The sequence below is a fragment of the Prionailurus viverrinus genome, chromosome A1, assembly GCF_022837055.1.
Source record: "Prionailurus viverrinus isolate Anna chromosome A1, UM_Priviv_1.0, whole genome shotgun sequence".
In the NCBI taxonomy this organism is placed as follows: domain Eukaryota; kingdom Metazoa; phylum Chordata; class Mammalia; order Carnivora; family Felidae; genus Prionailurus; species Prionailurus viverrinus.
In genome coordinates, this window is record NC_062561.1 from 157,200,059 (window position 1) to 157,217,788 (window position 17,730).

At 37.4% G+C, this 17,730-nt stretch overlaps 1 protein-coding gene across 3 annotated transcripts in view; it reads right to left on the bottom strand.

Annotated features, from left to right (window-relative positions):
- KIAA0825 (KIAA0825 ortholog) overlaps positions 1-17,730 on the bottom strand; it is a 385,582-nt gene that overhangs the window by 232,546 nt on the left and 135,306 nt on the right. For all 3 annotated transcript variants that reach the window (XM_047877364.1, XM_047877370.1, XM_047877379.1), the window contains exon 14: positions 3,771-3,910. In XM_047877364.1, the coding sequence (XP_047733320.1) occupies positions 3,771-3,910 (140 nt within the window). The remainder of the gene's footprint in view (positions 1-3,770; positions 3,911-17,730) is intronic.

The window sequence follows — 17,730 nt, forward strand, 5'->3', positions numbered from 1 at the left end:
ACTTTAAAATCCTCTATAAACATTTGTAACTGAGAGTTTTTTCCCTCAAATTTAAGATGTCCTACCTTAAAAATAAAACCAACAAACATTATCTTCTAATGCCAACTGAACGTTACCCTAAGAATGTTATAAACTATCCCCATGTGAAATCAGTTTATGTTTATCAAGTTTTAGTCATGTAATCGTTCCCTGAAAATGCTACATTTTTTTATACAGGAGGAATTATTACCCATAGCAAAAACATGATTTCACTTCCCAGAAGTTTGGAGCCCATGAAGCATATATTATAGGTTAAAATTTTACCATGCCTTTATTAAATTTTGCTATTTTCCAAAATAGCAGTGAAGTTGCATCTCATACTATAAGACAATCATTTCTGTATATGACCTGCTGATGTTTTTTGTTTGTTTTGTTTTGTTTGTTTTTTTAAGTAGCCTTCACACCCAGCATGGAGTCCAATGTAGGGCTTAAACTCATGATCCTGAGATCAAGACCTGAGCTGAGATCAAGAGTCAGGGCTTACCTGACTGAGCTACCCAGGCACCTCTATGATCTGCTGGTTTAAAAAAATAAATAAATACAAATTCTGATAAATCATTTTCATAGAGCAAAACCAAAAGCTACAGATATAAAAGAGATAAGTGGCATGTGTTTTAGCCTTTATAATACATGACTATGTATCAAAAAATCTGTACCTAACAGAATTTAATAACTGTTTCTTAGAGAAAGAACTTTGTTTTAAAATATGTGTAATGAAAATATGTACTCAAAATCTCTTGATTCTTCTTCCTGAGCCAATTTAACACGAGTTAAGTTTTATCAATTAGACCAAAAAGACCCTATTTATAAAGGAAAACTCTCCCATAAAAAGCTGACAGTTATGTTGCTTGAAACAGCTAATTCAGCATATCTTACTCCAAAATTTTGCTTTTCTAAAAATATGATCAAACTTCTAAATTACCAAATGAGTTCTGAAATACTCTGAGACTTCTAATCAAATGAAAAGAAAAGCTCTGCATAAAATATTACAAATTTATTTTTATGTACATAATAATTTCCATCTTAGTCTAGTTAATAAGATTCCCTGAGTATATTGTTTCTAACTTAAAGTGACAAGACTTCCATGGGAACTTAATAAGTAAGTCAATCAACTGATTAGTAAATTCCGTCACTTCATTCTTACAGTATTTGCAGTAGTCAATAAAATTCAATACAAGACAATACCAGAACAGCCATATAACCCTGATCAAACACCTAACAATACTATATGTACCAGAAGGTGGATATAATATTTTTGGCAAGTAAATGTCGTTTTCATTTGGAAGAAAACATGGTTAGATATTCATAACTATGACTGCTATACTTAGTGGCTATATCATTATAGTCAGAAGGTTTGATGACAATTGGCTTTCCAGGCTGCTCTATATAACTCTACCGATAAGAGACCAATTCTATTCTGGGACCATGCTTGTGAGTTTCTACGATTATATTAGTGTAACTCTGTAGCCCAGTTGGATAGTATCCAGTCAGCCATCTTGCCTGAAAGCCCCGATTATTAAGTTTAAGGGAAGCTCTGTATTTTATATTCTAACTGATCATTGATTGTACAATCACTAGACTTTTCCTTTTTTTTTTCTTTTTCTTTTCTTTTCTTTTCTTTTTTTTTTTTTTTTTTTTTTTAGACTTTTTCCATAAAGCATTGTGGTAACTTGCAAAGGAATATAAAAACTTGTGATCGGCCTAATTACTTAACTGGAAAGGCCTGTTAAATACATGTGCATCAGAATGTCTTAGTTGATTCAGCCTGAGAGTGGGCAGATTAAAGTTCTTTCAGATTCCTTTAGCCCACACCAGGATTTGATTTGTGTGAGTATTTACATAGGAAGGGCAGGGGATGGAAAGCTCCGGCTGGGTTCAGAATCCAGGTTTACCCACCATTTATAAGCTGTGTGTGTCTCTAGGCAAATGACATTATCTTAAACTCTAATGTCATTACTTTCAACATAAAGAAAACAATAGTATATACTCTATTAGGTTGTAAGAATCAAATGTGAAGTGCTTGGCACAGCACCTAAAACCTAATAAGCAAACAATAAAAGTTGGCTACTTAAGGAAGTATTTCCCTAATACCAGTTCTCTTCAGGAGAGTGGCCTTAGAGCCTGAAGTTAAAGAAATTGCTTTCAGATCAACTTTGTGAGATTTGAGACCCAAACAGTACTATCTGGAGGCAAAGGGAATAAAGTGAGATTCAGGGATTCAGGGTTTGGGAGAGGGGTAATCTATGAATTTCTGTTTGGAACACAGCAAGATGAGGAGTTGAGGTGACCTTTGGCACCACAAGGTTTTATGAGTTTAGGAGCACCTGAGCAGGAGCAATAGTCTCACAAGGAGATCAGCAGTGAAGCACTTCCCCTAAATAAGTGGCTTTGGGGAAGCCATCATCAGGGTGGGTGGGAGAGGAGAATATGGGGAACTTGTTGTGTGCAGATCTGAGGAACTAAAAATTCCCAGAAATGACTGGAGCCATCTGGACAGGAGAACACCATAAGCCTCATTTATATACCAACAGGCTGATAGGGCCTGGTGACATCTGCCTTATTTATATACAAACACAATAACAACATAAGGCAGCATATACTAAAGGGCAAATAAGTTGCCAACATAACAAAGACCGTGAAGTTCAGGGGAGGAAGAGAACAGGGTCAACTAGAGCATTCAAAGGTCTGGAACATCAACTGGTCCTTGGATACTACTGGTGGAGGCTGGGCTGTCTATGGAGGGTCTTTCAAGTCGAAAACAAATGGGTGAACCAAGGTGTGGAGGGAGCAGGTGCATGTAACTTTGAGGACAATGGGCTGAAATAAGTGAGCATATGTGTGCATGCACATGCACGCATATAAGTGAATAGTGGGGGATAAAAGGTTAGAAAACTACTCTTGGGTCACATTTGAATGACAGATGGATGGGAATTAAGTACTTAAGGTGATGAAGAGCTAGAAAAAAAAGAATGTGATGCATGAAACCTACAGTGAAGCTAGTGATTGATAAAGTTAGTCTGGCTTCATGTGGGGTATAGAATGGAAGGAGAGAAACGTATAGGGGTATGCGAAAATGGTTAGAAAACTCTTCAAAGATATAGCAGGAGAGCAGTGGAATATAATTAGATTGGCATAATTTCACTTACCATTTTCTAAAATAGCACTTACAGGGAAAAAAGTAAATCTAATTAAGAGAAGTATGGTCTTCTATTACTCTTCAATTTCCATTCATACTTTTCTTACAATGACTTCTCTATGTCCCAATGGATATGGCTGTAAGCCACAGTTTGCTTGTTTATAAATTACATAAGCCCTCTTCATGATCCACTGAAATTTCTAGTGTAGTTCTAATGCAATTTCTCTCTTTCTCTGTCTTCCTTTCCCTCCCTCTCTCTTAGATCTGGTTGAGACTTCTGTTTTTGACATTTAACTATGTTTGTATAATATTCTTGGGCATCTCAAACTCCAGATATTAATATATTTCTATATAATGATAGTTATGATAAACTAGAACCACATAAAAAGATTATATTCCCACATTTTGAGGTACTGAAAAAGAATCTTTTCAATAGGTTTATAAAGTGATTCAATATTTTGTTTGCAGCTAACCCCACTGACTGTTGATACAAGGCAGTTGGTTTACATTCCTCTGCCCATGTTCAAATAGGGAAAAAAAATTCATTCAACTTGAGCAATGACTGGGTTTTTTGAGGACATTCTCATATACTCACTTGAGCTCTTCAGCAAGATTCTCAGTAAAAGACCATCTTGATGCAGTAGGGTTTCCAGAAGCAGGTTCCAATTACAACCTGGCTGGGATAAGAGCAGTTTCAATTGACCCTCGGCTGTCAGTCGTCCAGATGATGGAGCCCTTTCGAAATGTAAGATAAAGATAGAGTAATGAAGTTAATTTATCTATGAAATTAATAGCCTTAAAGTACAGATGTAATGCTAACTCCTTTAAATGTCAATTCCTCCTAGATTACTCTGAAAATGCTTTCATGCTTGCTTACTTTAGGGTTGCTCTGGGAAGGAATTACATTTAATCTCAACTAGCTAAAAGCAAATTAACATTTGGTAGCCTGCCAAATTTAAAACTGATACAAAATAACCATGCCTATATTTCACAAGACTATGTCTGTTTTTGTTTCATGGAGCAAACTGAAATTATTTATGCATTTATTTTAATTGCATTTATTTGTTCATTCAACAAATATATGAGTGCCTACTATGTGCTATTAACTCCTTTCATTAGTCATGGAAAGAAAGTTACAGTGGGTTTTGACTACTTGTAATTGGCCATGTACTGTGATTGCTGATAAAACTAAAGGAATTCAAAGCTTCTGTCAAGGGTCAACTGTAATCTAATTATTTAATAGTAAAGCCTTAAATCAACATGCAATTATCAGAGCCACTGTAACAGTCACACTGCTACCTACTTGGGTAATCATTTCATCAAAGAGAAATAAATCCAAGGCAAATAGGCTTCTACTTGGGAAGTAATTATCAGTGTTGAATAGAAAATCAAAATCAGATCTCCACATTACTACATTAATTTACCAATGAATTGGCAGGAGATAAGGAAGTAAAAGTAGAAACTGAAAACTGATAACATTATTCACTTTTTCCTTTTAAGATCTCAAAGTTTAGATTGGCTGAAGATCACAACATCCGAAGTCAGCTTACAACCACAACAACAGAAAAGGCAGGAAATGATCGAACTCAATCTGGTTGCGACCATAAGGGTTGTGGGAATAGGGTGGCATTGGGAAAGAACGATGTGACTGAAATGGAAAGGTGTGAATGAGAGCACCATATGCTTAGGAGCAGAAAGAAGCAGAACAAAGGGTATTGCTGAGAGAGACGATTTGTCGCATAATTCCCGGATGACATTTACTGAGTAGTGAACCACCCAGTTACCAGCTTACTCAAGCCAGTGGTTTTCAAAGGTTGGGCCCTGGACCAGCACCAGCAGCATCACCTGAGAACTTGTTTAAAATGCAAATTGCCAGGCCTCATCCTATCAGAAATTCTGCGGTGGGTCCCAGAAATCTGTGTTTTAATGGAATATGACTCCCTCTTGGGTGTGAGAACCACTGTGGTAGGCAGTACTTTCTGGAGCGCTGGCAGTAGGGACAGGCCTACTTGATATCATTTCTCTTCTGTCTGTGCCTTTGTGCCCTTACAGGTCCACCTTGGCTGCCACCCATGCAATGAAATCCTCACAACCCTTTACTTACCTTAATCCCACCCATCCTTCAATTTGCAGCAAAAACATCACTTTCTCTGTTCAGTGTTCACTAAAAATTTCTCTTCATAGGAGTTTCTATCACTCTAAATTAAAGCACTTATGGCAATTATACACATTTTAGCACTTTATTATTTCATCAAGTAAAGCTTTATCTGTCCACTCAGAGTCAGGCCTTGTCAGGATGCTCGTTTTATAACCCCAAAGCTCCCACCAGTAAACTAAGCTCATTTAAGGGCGCTGTAAATGTTAACTGATTGACTCATATGCTCACAGATGGGTAGGCAAACTCTTTTTAAAAAAGAAGATACTTTGTCACAAGGCTGATTTGAGCAGTGAGAGGATCTGAAGATATAAAATGAAATTTCAAAGCACCTTCCCTTGGTTTGGCTTGGGTTGGCTTGTGTGGCATCTCACAACATTATGATGCAAAATCCTTCAGCCTTACATGAACTTTGGACCCACCCAAAGTGAGATTCTCTGATAACATAACTTAAAAGAGAGAAATTCCTTGGGTAATTGATGGGTCACTTAGCTAGGAAAACTCCTGCCCTAGGTGGGTGCTGAAGAGAGAAGCGGGGAGTTAAACTTAACTCTCAGGCCAGAGGAATCAAGGCCTTCAGTTGAAGAGTTCTGAATTACTTTGGGTACTCCCAGGCTGGTCTGGCCCTTGCAGAAGTTCCAAACATAGTACCAAAGGATTACACTAGGTGAGTCCTTTGACTGAAACACTAAAGCAAATCTTCACAATGGCTGTCCCTATTCCCATCCTAACTCCCAGGTGCTGAGTTCTGGGAACTTGCTTGGGCTTCAATAGATGAAAAGCAACTAGTTGGTAGTAAGTTATATATTAAAAGTGACTTAATTTTTAAACATGTCCTACCTATATATTTCACTTGAGTTGAATGCTGATTTAAGGATACTTTTAATAAACTGAAAGATTTAGTTTGATGGAGTATTGAAAAGGAGGGGATTGTTGAGAGACAAGCTGAAGAAGAAGATAGGAGCCAGATCATGGAGGGCCTTATTAGGCAAAGTGGGGATCTGGGACTGGTTGAAGAATTTAAGGTACATGAGTTTCCTGATCTGGCTACAGTGTGGAGAGTGGATTGGAGGGGGTTAGTGTATTTGCTCAGCCCTTTAGACGTGTAATAAAACAAAATAATTTGAAGGTCATTTCATACTACTACATCTGAATACCTGGCTATAAATAAAACCACTCATTTACCAGATGGGAAACTGTGTGTTGAAATGTACCTCAATTCTTGGATCTTTCAACTTATCACAGATTTTGAAATGTACAGTAGAATGACTCACTATGAGGAAAAATAAAATATTACAAACATTCCTCAATCACTAAGCTCCGAGTAATAAATGCATTGAGGAGTCTGTGTTGGGCATATGGAGAAGCATATGTTCCCTCATCCTTTGAGCTGGTAGAGCTGTGAATGTGAGATTAGCCTCACAAAAAATGACAGAAAGGGAAATTTTATACATATATATATTTTATATTTTTGTTTCAAATATGTACATGTTGAATTCCAGTATAATACAAAGAAAGAGAACAAAAATTTATGAATCCACTGGAACTCATAAAACTTATACTGGGAGACAAGATGAATTTATGGCTGGGTTTTTTTAGGCTTATACTCTAATAAGTGCTACATTTCTGGGGCATGAATTAGCCTAAAGAATTTTTCAAGTCCTAGTAGTAAGGAGCAATATAATAATAGGGTTCAATCATTACTGGTTATGAAACTAACAAATTATTTTTATAGATTCTTCATGCAAAACCTAAGCTGTATTTGGGTGTGTTTACTTTATGGAAGCTCATCAGGTAGTTCACTTGTAATTACTGCAATTTTTTTTAGTATGAACTCATACTGTAGTAGAAAGTTAAAAAAAAAAATCTTAGCTGTGCCAGTATGTACGGGCTTGACTTCCAACCATGGTTGTGCATGAGGCACAGAACAAGAGAAGGCTCTGTAGCAGGTTCAGACTGCATGACCATGGGATCCACTGATCCTACTATGTATGTTTCATGCAGATGCTGTCAGACTCGGAAAACATTGGAATGGACTCTAAAATTCACATCTTGGGAATAACACCCAGCAATGTTGGGGCACTGTCCTTCAGGATTTGATATTTACTTTGAACCAATAGCCATTATATGGTACTATGTCCCTAAAAGATAAACTACATGAGTCTGGGAGTCAAGAGTAAAATTAAAAGGGGCCCCCCTCACTGGTGCTCCTAATGATCCACTTGGGGAATCTGTGTTTTCCATTCCCACAACTCCCCATAGATCCTGGAGGAGTAGAGGTTCTGGTTTCCATGGTGGGGTGAGCTGGAGTACACACACCTCTACCAGGGTACCATCAAGAATCCCAATAAACTTAATGTTACAGATGCCATCTGGTCATTTGTGGCTTCTCATGCCAGCAGTCTAGCAGGCAAAGAAAGGAGTTATTATATTGGCAAGGGTAATGAACCCTAATTATTGAGGAAATGGAGTTGCTATTGCATAAGGGGAGCAGGGAGGAGTATGTCTGTGACTCAAGGGATTCACCAGGGCAGCTCTCAATGCCCTCCTGAATGTTAATAATCATAACCAGGATGCAGAAATAACAACATTCTGGTAAAGGAATGGTAGCCAGGGGTTCAACTCCTCAAGGATGAATGTCTCAGTGACTCCACTGGGCAAGCAACATAGCTCAGCAGATGTGATTGTCGAGGGTGAGGAGAAGCTGGAATAAGTCACAGAAGGATGTAATGATGATTATCATTTGCAGACTCGGGAATAATTGTAATAGGAGATACTCTAGCTTGTCCCACTAATGCTACTGCAATATTTTTTTAAAGCTGCTTTAGCCAGGCATCACCTTGAAGAATCAATGGTAAGACTCAGAGAAATTAACATGGGTAATGAGTGGATTTCAGTAATGTAAGGGGTACACCAAAGCAGGTGTTGTTAATGTCCCCACATTCTCTTGCCCTTACCACTCACTTGACCTGGCCTGCATTTCTCTGCCTTCCAGCAAGACAAGTTGGAAGTGCCAGTGAATTAACAGCCCCAGAGCAGCCTTCAACCAATGACTGATGCAAGTTGCTATATAAATGCCTCAGTATCCTTGCTCCCTTGGTGGGATAATGCTGAGATATATGCCTTCCACAATGGCTCCAAGAATTTCCCCAGAAGGTTTAAGTTCTGGTTATTCCTACGGTAGTTGGCTTGATTACACAAATCTTTATTTACTGTCTTTCTTTCTTCGTCCCACTTACCCACTCCCCTTCCAGGGTTTCCTCCACTTAGAAAATAGACTACTTTCACTTGAATCTTTGTCTCTGGGTCTGCTTCTTAGGGAAATCTAAAATAAGACATGCATAGAGACACTTTGAATTCACCTCACTTAATCTTTGTTTCAGGAATACTGAGAAACTACTCAAAGGTTATTTAATTAATAAATATAGCTACTGGACTTTGAACCCAGGTCTTTCTGACCCATGTTCATTCCTGTACTCCATGTTGCTCTCAATTCAACCTGGTTGATATTTGGTGGGTAAGTTATATTTTCCAGCATTGAGTATGTTTGACTCTATTCAACCTCCTGATTGAAGACACCATCTTTTTGACCCAAAATCAAGTTTGTGGTCTCAAGGCTGATTCCCAAATTGGAGCCATGTTATTCAAGGTATCTAGGAGCTGATTTCAACCAGATGGTTCCTGTCATGGATTGCTGGACCAAATTTATACCAGAGGCCATAAGTTACATGATTCAGAGAACAAAGGCAAGGGCACAACTAAAGAGAAATGGACAGTAAAAGCCTTTAAGTGAGAAAGCAAAAACAGAAGAGAAGCCCTGTCTTACTGTACTATTCTTGGCTTTCCAAAACTGATCTTTTACAATCTTCCTAGGTAAATAAGTAAACACAAATATTTAAAGCAATTTTGTCTTCTTTCTCTAGGAAAATAACTTTAGTACCAGAGGAAAATAGTTCAGGGAAAAAAACCCAAGTCAAGGCTCTATGATCTTTATAATTAAAGGTGATTCAATAAACAGAAATCATACAAGGTTCACCTGCACATTTACATACAGCATTTGCCTCGCTTTTTAATAATTCTGTTCACTAAGGTAGATTGACACTTCTAAAGGGTCTCATTTTTTTACAGTTGGTTGTATCCACATTATCTGTGTACAAATTAGAGGGTAGGTGTTAAAACTATGAGGAGCTGTGTTATGTCCTGATTTTAGCAAAATTAAACTTTTTAGTTGGAATGACCCCATTTCCCCCAAATCACCCAAAGATATTAGTATCCAAAACTCATAGCCCAGCTCCACACTTTAATATTACATAGGTGAGTGTATGCTACTTCTTAAAATATATAAAATCTAATTTTAATATTTATACATATCAACCATCACCTTTGGACTCCCCTTGAAGTGCTAATTTAGCAACTGAGTCACGAGACACTGGACACTACTGAATCACTCAGTCATCCATTTTGAGGAGCAGAAGTTAGCTCTCTAGCACCTTTAATTGTTATTGGTCCCTGTCTACCAGATAATAAATGCCTGTTACAAGGAGTTCAAGAAAGGTCTCCCTTGGCATCACGTTTCAGATAACTGAGGCTCAGTAAGAAAGTGGTTCAATATTCTATTCACTTTACACATTTATGAAGATTCATTTTAATATGTTTGGGTAACTGATAAAATCTGCCACTTTCTGAAACATACAGCTCTTTACTAACACAGCAGTACTGAATGACTGTTTAGTAAGTACTGATGTGATGAGGCATGTTAGCTCATTTAATTAATCCTCACGACTCTCGTAGGAGAGTGTCTCAGAAGTCAAGGAAGGAAGATGTTTCAAGATGGAAGAAGTATTGCAAGCTGTTTGCAAGTAGATTGGTAAAACTGTACTGTATGTATGTTTTAACTTTTCCTCCAAAATATAAATATTTCCTATACAAGGAAACTGAAGTTCATATAAGTTAAATAATTTTCCAAGATCACAAAACTATAAAAGTCTATAAATCATGTCTGTCTCATGTGAAAACCCATTCTATTATCTCATTGCTGGCTCTAACGCTATATTCTTATTTATATAATACCTTTAAACCATAATAGAAAAGGGAAGATATGAATAACTAGATATATCAAGTAACTAGTTCATTGGACATTTTAGCTTCTTTTAATAACGGATCCACAGACATGCGACTTTCTAAAAAACATTTTCAATGATCCAGGTGCTTGTTCGCTCACACTCTGGAACAACCACTTAAGAGCTTTGGTGTTAAAAGGCTCCCATTTCTCCTTCCCTGACTGTTGGCTCCAAGTCAAAGCTTGGCACCTCATCAGAGTACAAGATCTCTAAGCTCTTTTCCTGAGTCCTGTGGAACAGGCTGTCAGAAGCAGCTGGGAGACCAAAACTCTTTTTTGTCTTCCTCCCCAGATGTTTTATCCTAAGGATACTAGAAGCCACCTCCTCAATAAGACCATGCTTCCTGTGCCTGCACTTTACCATTCAAATCAAATGTTTGAAAAGAGCTCCATGTACTATTTAGCCTGGCAATATCTGAAACAATACTATAATGATTCATGTGTTCCTTCATTCACTTATTCATTCAACTACTATTTGCTGGCTGATTTCTACGTGCTAGGCCATGTATACACAACAGTAAGCAAAAACAGTCACTGTATTACAGAATTTAGTGAAGAATATATGTATAGTTTAAATGACCATACAAATAAAGATAAAATTACAACTATAAAAACTCGATGAAGGAAAAGCAAAAAAGATGCTTTTAGAAAATGCAGTGAGGGGCGCCTGGGTGGCTCAGTTGGTTAAGCGTCCGACTTTGGCTCAGGTCATAATCTCGCAGTTCGTGGGTTTGAGGCCTGCATCGGGCTCTGAGCTGACCGCTTGGAGCCTGGAGCCTGCTTCGGATTCTGTGCCTCCCTCTCTCTCTGCCCCATCCCCACTCACATTCTGTATCTCTCTCTCTCAAAAATAAATAAACATTAAAAAGAAAAAGAAGATGCAGTGAGAAGTGAACCAGTTTTTGTGGTTGGTAAAAGGCTTCCATACAGAGGTCACACTGGAGCTGAGATATGAAGATAAGTTGATATTAACTAGGTGAAAGAGAATAAAGACATCTCAGGGAAAGGGGGAAAGCATGTGCAAAGATCCTGTGGCAGAAAGGAGTGTGGCACAACAAAGAAATGTAAAAAGGCTAATGTCTGCAGAGCAGAATCACAGGATAGTATGGTATCAGAAGAGGTTGCAGAGGTGGGTAAGCCACACCTACGTAAGTCTTATAGGATGCTAAATGTTTTTGTTTACACTTAAGGACACAGAAGAATTCATGGAAAGTTTTTAAGCCATGAATGTGAAATGATAAAAATTTAGTTTTGAAAATAGATTTGGATGTAAGGAATCTCTGGCTGCAGTTCAGAAAACATTGGACATAGGAGTCAACATACATATAGGAAGAAAACTAAGAGGTCACTGCAGTTACTGAGGAGAAAGATGATTGTTAGGAGTAACGCAAAGGTGGGCAATGGACAGCAAATACTAGGGGTTAAAGTAAATGAGACTTAGCAATGGACTGGATATAGTAGGAGAGAAAGAGGGAGGTATTCAGGTTGTCTCCTATGTCTCTGGCTTGTACAACTGCATAGAGGTACCATCATCTAAACAGGGAATAAAAGAAGGGGAGCAGTTTGGAGGAGAATATCCTAAGTCCAATTTTGGTCATTTTGAGTTTGAGGTGTCTTTGTGATCACCAGGTGCAACCCTCAGGAAGGCATTCAGGTATGGTTGGCACCCATGGATATACGGGTCTGTAGTCCCAGGAGAGGTAAAAATTAGAGACTTGAATCTGAGGGCACACAAGGAGTACAGGAAGCCACAGGCATGTTTCAGTTCACCTGGAAAAGTTCTACAACAGAACACTAAAGACGTTCGATATTTCATGGCCAGGTCTAGGGAGATGAACTGGCAAAGGAGACAGAGAAAAAGCAACAGAAAAGGAGGAACAAGATTGGGAGAATATGTCAGGAAGAACTGGGAGAGCATCTCAAGATGGAAGAAGTGGATAATGGTATGTGTAGTTATTTGAAGAAAGGGGCTTTGTCTCCAACTTCATTGTCTACCTCTTTCCTCACCGTTAACACCTAGCACGGTGCCTTACCTGGAGAAAACATTTTAAATGCACTTATTGAGAAAATGAATAAACATCTCTTGGTGAACTGGATAAAAGGAAAGACCCACAAAGCATATAATATAATGAAGCCAAAAGTTAATATATTTAGGGAGGGAAAATGTATATAAATATAAAACAGGATAAACTGTGTAAAAAAATAATAGAAACAAAAGCAGAGTGGAAAGAAGTATCGGCAGCTCAGAATGGACTGGCCACAAATCCAAACATCATGTTGTCATCATAAAAGAAAATGAGCAGTGTAAAATGAATGGGCTGTTTACTCACACTGATTATGCTACTTGGTTTCAGTGTGCAGTTATGACCTACTTAGGTAAGGAAGACTGGAAAAATATTAGGAAATATTTAAAGAACCACAAGAAGATGAAAGTTTGGAAAATAATAAAAAGCATTATAATATAATGGCATAATTGACTAAGATGGTATTCTTCCTTGAACATTTATATGAAAGCACAGTATGGTGTCATAGTATTAACCTTGAGATTAATATATTCTCCACATGCCTCAGTTTAATCTAGTATGAAACTGATTACCCTTTCTAAATCAACTCACATTGTTAGCCTATGCCAGTGCTAGGGATAATGAATACAGTACATTTCACTTACTGCTTTGAAAATACATTTATTTTCCCTAAAGCAAACTCTTCTAAACTCTATTCCAGGGATTCTGGGAGAACATGAAACATTCTATTTTTACCAATTTATATACTTCATGGGCTTTTGCTAGTAATCCTACAGACAAATTTATGGTCCATACAACTGTGTATGCATTTGTAACTCTTATTTTAAGTCTTAATTTCATGTCCTCCTCCTTGCTCTGCTTCTTGCTTCTCACCTACTTTTAATTCATTATCCTAATATATTTAATACTTGTTAAAGGCCAACTTAAATCCTTTCTAAAACAATGCACATGTGCAAATAAATAAGCAAATAGGTGAATAAGTTACTAAGATCCTTCATAATATTAGATATTTCAGTCACCTCTACCCTCAGACGTACTTTTTCTAAAAAAGAAAAGCCTAATATATTTTTAGTTTAGCGTCATCCAACCCATGTGTTTCCCTGAACAGTTCATTTTAGTTGCTAAAGTGAGGAATGGAGTTTTGAAGAATAATTTGGGGGTGAAAAAACATACAGAAACAGCAGGTGTATGTGAGGAAAATGGATGGAAAGGTGGAGATTAAAAAAAATTTTTTTTAACATTTACTCATTTTTGAGAGACAGGGTGCAAGCAGAGGAGGGGCAGAGAGAGAGGGAGACACAGAATACGAAGCAGGCTCCAGGCTCGGAGAGCTATCAGCACAGAGCCCAACGTGGTTTTAGAACTCACAAACCATGAGATCATGATCTGAGCCAAAGTTGGACGCTTGACCAACTATGCCACACAGGTGCCCCATGAAAGGTGGAGATTTTTAATGTCACATGATGGTGGTCTAGGAATTCATACTGCAATGTGTCACAAGTATGAATCAATATGTTGAGTTATTTTGAAATACTTTCGTTGCTTCTCTGGGTTCCTGTGACTATTCCACTGTTCTAAAAGTGTTAGATCTCAGGTCACATGGATCCTGTCTTTCTGGGCATATTCTGTGGACCTGTTAGAGAATAATTATCAGGAAGTATTGCCTTCATGGTAGGAGAGCTCATCCTGTACAAGGTTGGTGTAATGGGTTGGAGAGAAAGGATGGTTCTAAGAGAACAGTCAAGAAAAAATCAACTGAACCTGATAATACACGAGGAACAGGCAAAGAACCAGCTCAGTATGGAAACTATAATCAAGATTCTACCCTGCATGTGTTTCAGAATGATGACACTCCTAATACAAAAGACACCATGCAGAAAGGACAAGGGAAGATTGGAAGGAAGGATCAGTTGAGGACATCATAGTAGATCTCCAGTAATACAGTGGGTCATTTGAGAAATACGAGCAGCCAGACATACAATGTTGAGGGTAAAGGTAAGTGCTTAGAGCTGGAGACGCAAAGCTGGAAATCATCTGCATAGAGATTATAGGATAAGCCATGTGAACAAAAAAGCAATAAAAAATGGGTTTCTTTTTGTTAAAAAAAATTTATATTAATAAGACGGTCCTGACTTTCGATGGTTCGACTTACGATTTTTTAACTTTATGATGGTGTGAAAACAATAGGCTTTGAGTAGAAACCACACATCAAGTTTTGAACTTAGATCTTTCCCCGGGCTAGCAATATGCTGTATGATACGGAGCTGGGTGGTGGCAGAGAGCTGCAGCTCGGGCAGCCGTGCTGGGTGAACAACCCAGACGCTCACAACCACTCTGTGCCCGTTCAGCCATTCCATTTTTCACTTTCAGTAAATAGTCAAGATATTACATGAGATATGCATCACTTTGTTATAAAATAGGTTTGTGTTAGATCATTTTGTCCAATTGTAGGCTAATGTGAGTGTTCGCACCACGTTTAAGGTAGGTGAGGCTGAGCTATGATGATTCGTAGTTTAGGCATGTTAAATGCATTTGTGACTTAACAATATTTTCAAACTTATGATGAGGTCATCAGGATGTAACCCCATCACTAGTCCAGGAAGATCTGTAAAATTAAATTGTTTTCATTATATGAAATACAGAAAATAGGTAAAATGATACATATAAAAATCAAAATTGCTTGCAATCCTACCATATAAAGATAAAAACTATAAGCTCCCTAGCATATATCCTTTCAAGATTTGTTTTTACATACGTGCTTTTTTAAAGTTTTTTTTTTTGTTTATTTAGGTTTATTTGTTTTTGAGAGAGAAAGATGGAGAGAGCAAGAGAGAGAGTACGTGGGAGTAGGAACAGAGAGAGAGGGAGAGAGAGACTCTCAAGCAGGTTCCATGTAGTCAGCTCAGAGCCTGATGCAGGGCGTGAACTGAAGAACTGTGAGATCATGACCTGAGCCAAAATCAAGAGTCAGACTTTCAACTGACTGAGTCACTCAGGCACCCCTCTATACATACTTTTTAATGCTATATGTAAATAATATGGCATAGTTCAACACTTTCAATTGTATCCCACTTTCCAATAACTGTTCATCCCCTGGGAAACATGGGTCTCACATCCAGCAAGCTTGAGGAATCCACACACTAGATCCTTCCCCTGGACATAAACACTATAGATTAGTATGTAAGAGCCCCATAAAAAAGAGCCTTTACATAGTAAATAACTGACAATCTTAGACATTTCATGCACACCTGTTAACATCTTTCTGAATATGTGCTCTCTAGTTGAGAAGCTTAGGTTCACCGTCCGCCTCCCAGCTTTGAAGTCTTCAGAAAGTCGCTACTTACACATCACTGTACTCTTCATGAAAGAAGCACAGGAATACACACAGACTGGTGAGATATTTAAAAGAGACAATGTGCATGAAGCACCTAGAATGTCTGGTATATGGTTATCATTCGAAAAACTGGGCCAGTTTTGATGTCATAATCACTATATGTAGCTTCCCTTTAACTATAAATCATAATTATTTGTCATTTTAATATTTTTAAATATCAACCCTTTTAATGACTCCATAGTAGTGTATCATATGACTATCCTATAATTGACTTGTCTCATTCTATATTGTGGGACATTCATTTCCATTTTTTGTCTTTCAGAAATAATGTTTCAGCAGATATCCTCACATATAAAGCTTCATCAGCAGCTCTGATTAATTCCTTATGATTGATTCCTAGAAATTTCTGGGTCAAGGGGAATAAATATTTTTAAGGTTTTTGACACAGCTCACTAAAAAGTCCTCCAGAAAGCGTGTACCAAACTGCATTTCTGAGTAGTGACTAAGTAGTGACCCTCATGTGCTAATGTCTGTGTTGGATAATAGTGGAGATTGATTACTACACAGAAGCAGACAGAAAGAAAAGTCTTATTACATTTATACTTGCTGCAGGTATAGAAGAAATAAAGAAGTTAAACATAAGAAGTAGCTGTTTGAAAGATAAACCCATTCCCATGCTGACTTTCCAGGCCTGTCTCTAGGCTGAGCAACCCTGAAGGGCAAGACTTTATAGAGCAATGCCTAAAGTTATAGATGGTTAGAGAGCATAGATTATAGACCTAGGACCTAGGTCTATAGGATAGATAGGATGTAGGCTCTACAGCATATAGATTATAGATCAATGGTTATAGATTAAGATGAAAGTGGTACTACTAAAAGATTAAAGCAACTTCTCATTTGTGCAATAATGAATTTTCAAGAGTTAGCTCTTTGCTTTTCAGTGACATAAGAGTCTACATGCAAGCTGCTGGGTACTGAAATGACAGGGTATTGAGGGCATTCCATTTCTAGGAATCAATCATAAGGAGTTAATCAGAGATGGTGAAAATGTTTTATTTGTAAGTGAAGTAACAACAATACACTTGAATATAGAGTCTTATGTGTCACTGACCTCGGATTCCCCATTACCTATATGGAGACAGCAACTTAATAGGTCAACAGGGTATATCTATTGTATTTATGGAGACTTTGTGTAGGAGGTTTACACACCCTTATTTCTGGGTATGACTCTTGTTCCTCAAGAGTGAGATACACTCAGTAAATTTAGAGAGTGAAATCATGGATAGTGTATTTCCAAGGTGCATCAAGAATGTATGGTGATTAACAATATCTCCTTCAGCTATACATGATATATTTATTCACATATACCAAGCAAAGGTCCTCTCCAATGATATATTCAGTGAAGAATCAAACTGACACTCTATATAATGCCACCAAATGTCATCAGATTATTCTGGAAGTATATTTCATGCTTTAAATGATTTTTCTTATGTTTAAATTGCTGTTAATTAAATAATAAAAGTTAAAGACCTATTCATAATTTTTAAAGTTTCTCCTCTCTCAACTTTTACCTAAGGCTCTGAGTTAGTTTACATGAATTATCCAGTTTTGCTGTTTTTTTTTTTTTTTGATAATTAGTTGTAGTACTGTCAAATCCCCAGTCATAGATCAAAAAGGATAAATTGTAAGATGGCTAAGCAATTAGAACCACTAAATTCCAAAAATTAACAATTTGCCATTATATCAGTAAAACTATGTTAGTAAATGATTATGTAGTTTGTATCCTGGATTCTTGAGCTAATAAAAAAAGAAGTAGTACTTTTTACTTACCTATATAATATAAAATTTTGTAACTTCTTTTTGTGAGATGCATTTACCTCGATGAGTAAAAGTTTCTCCTAAACTTTAAAGAAATCACCGAAT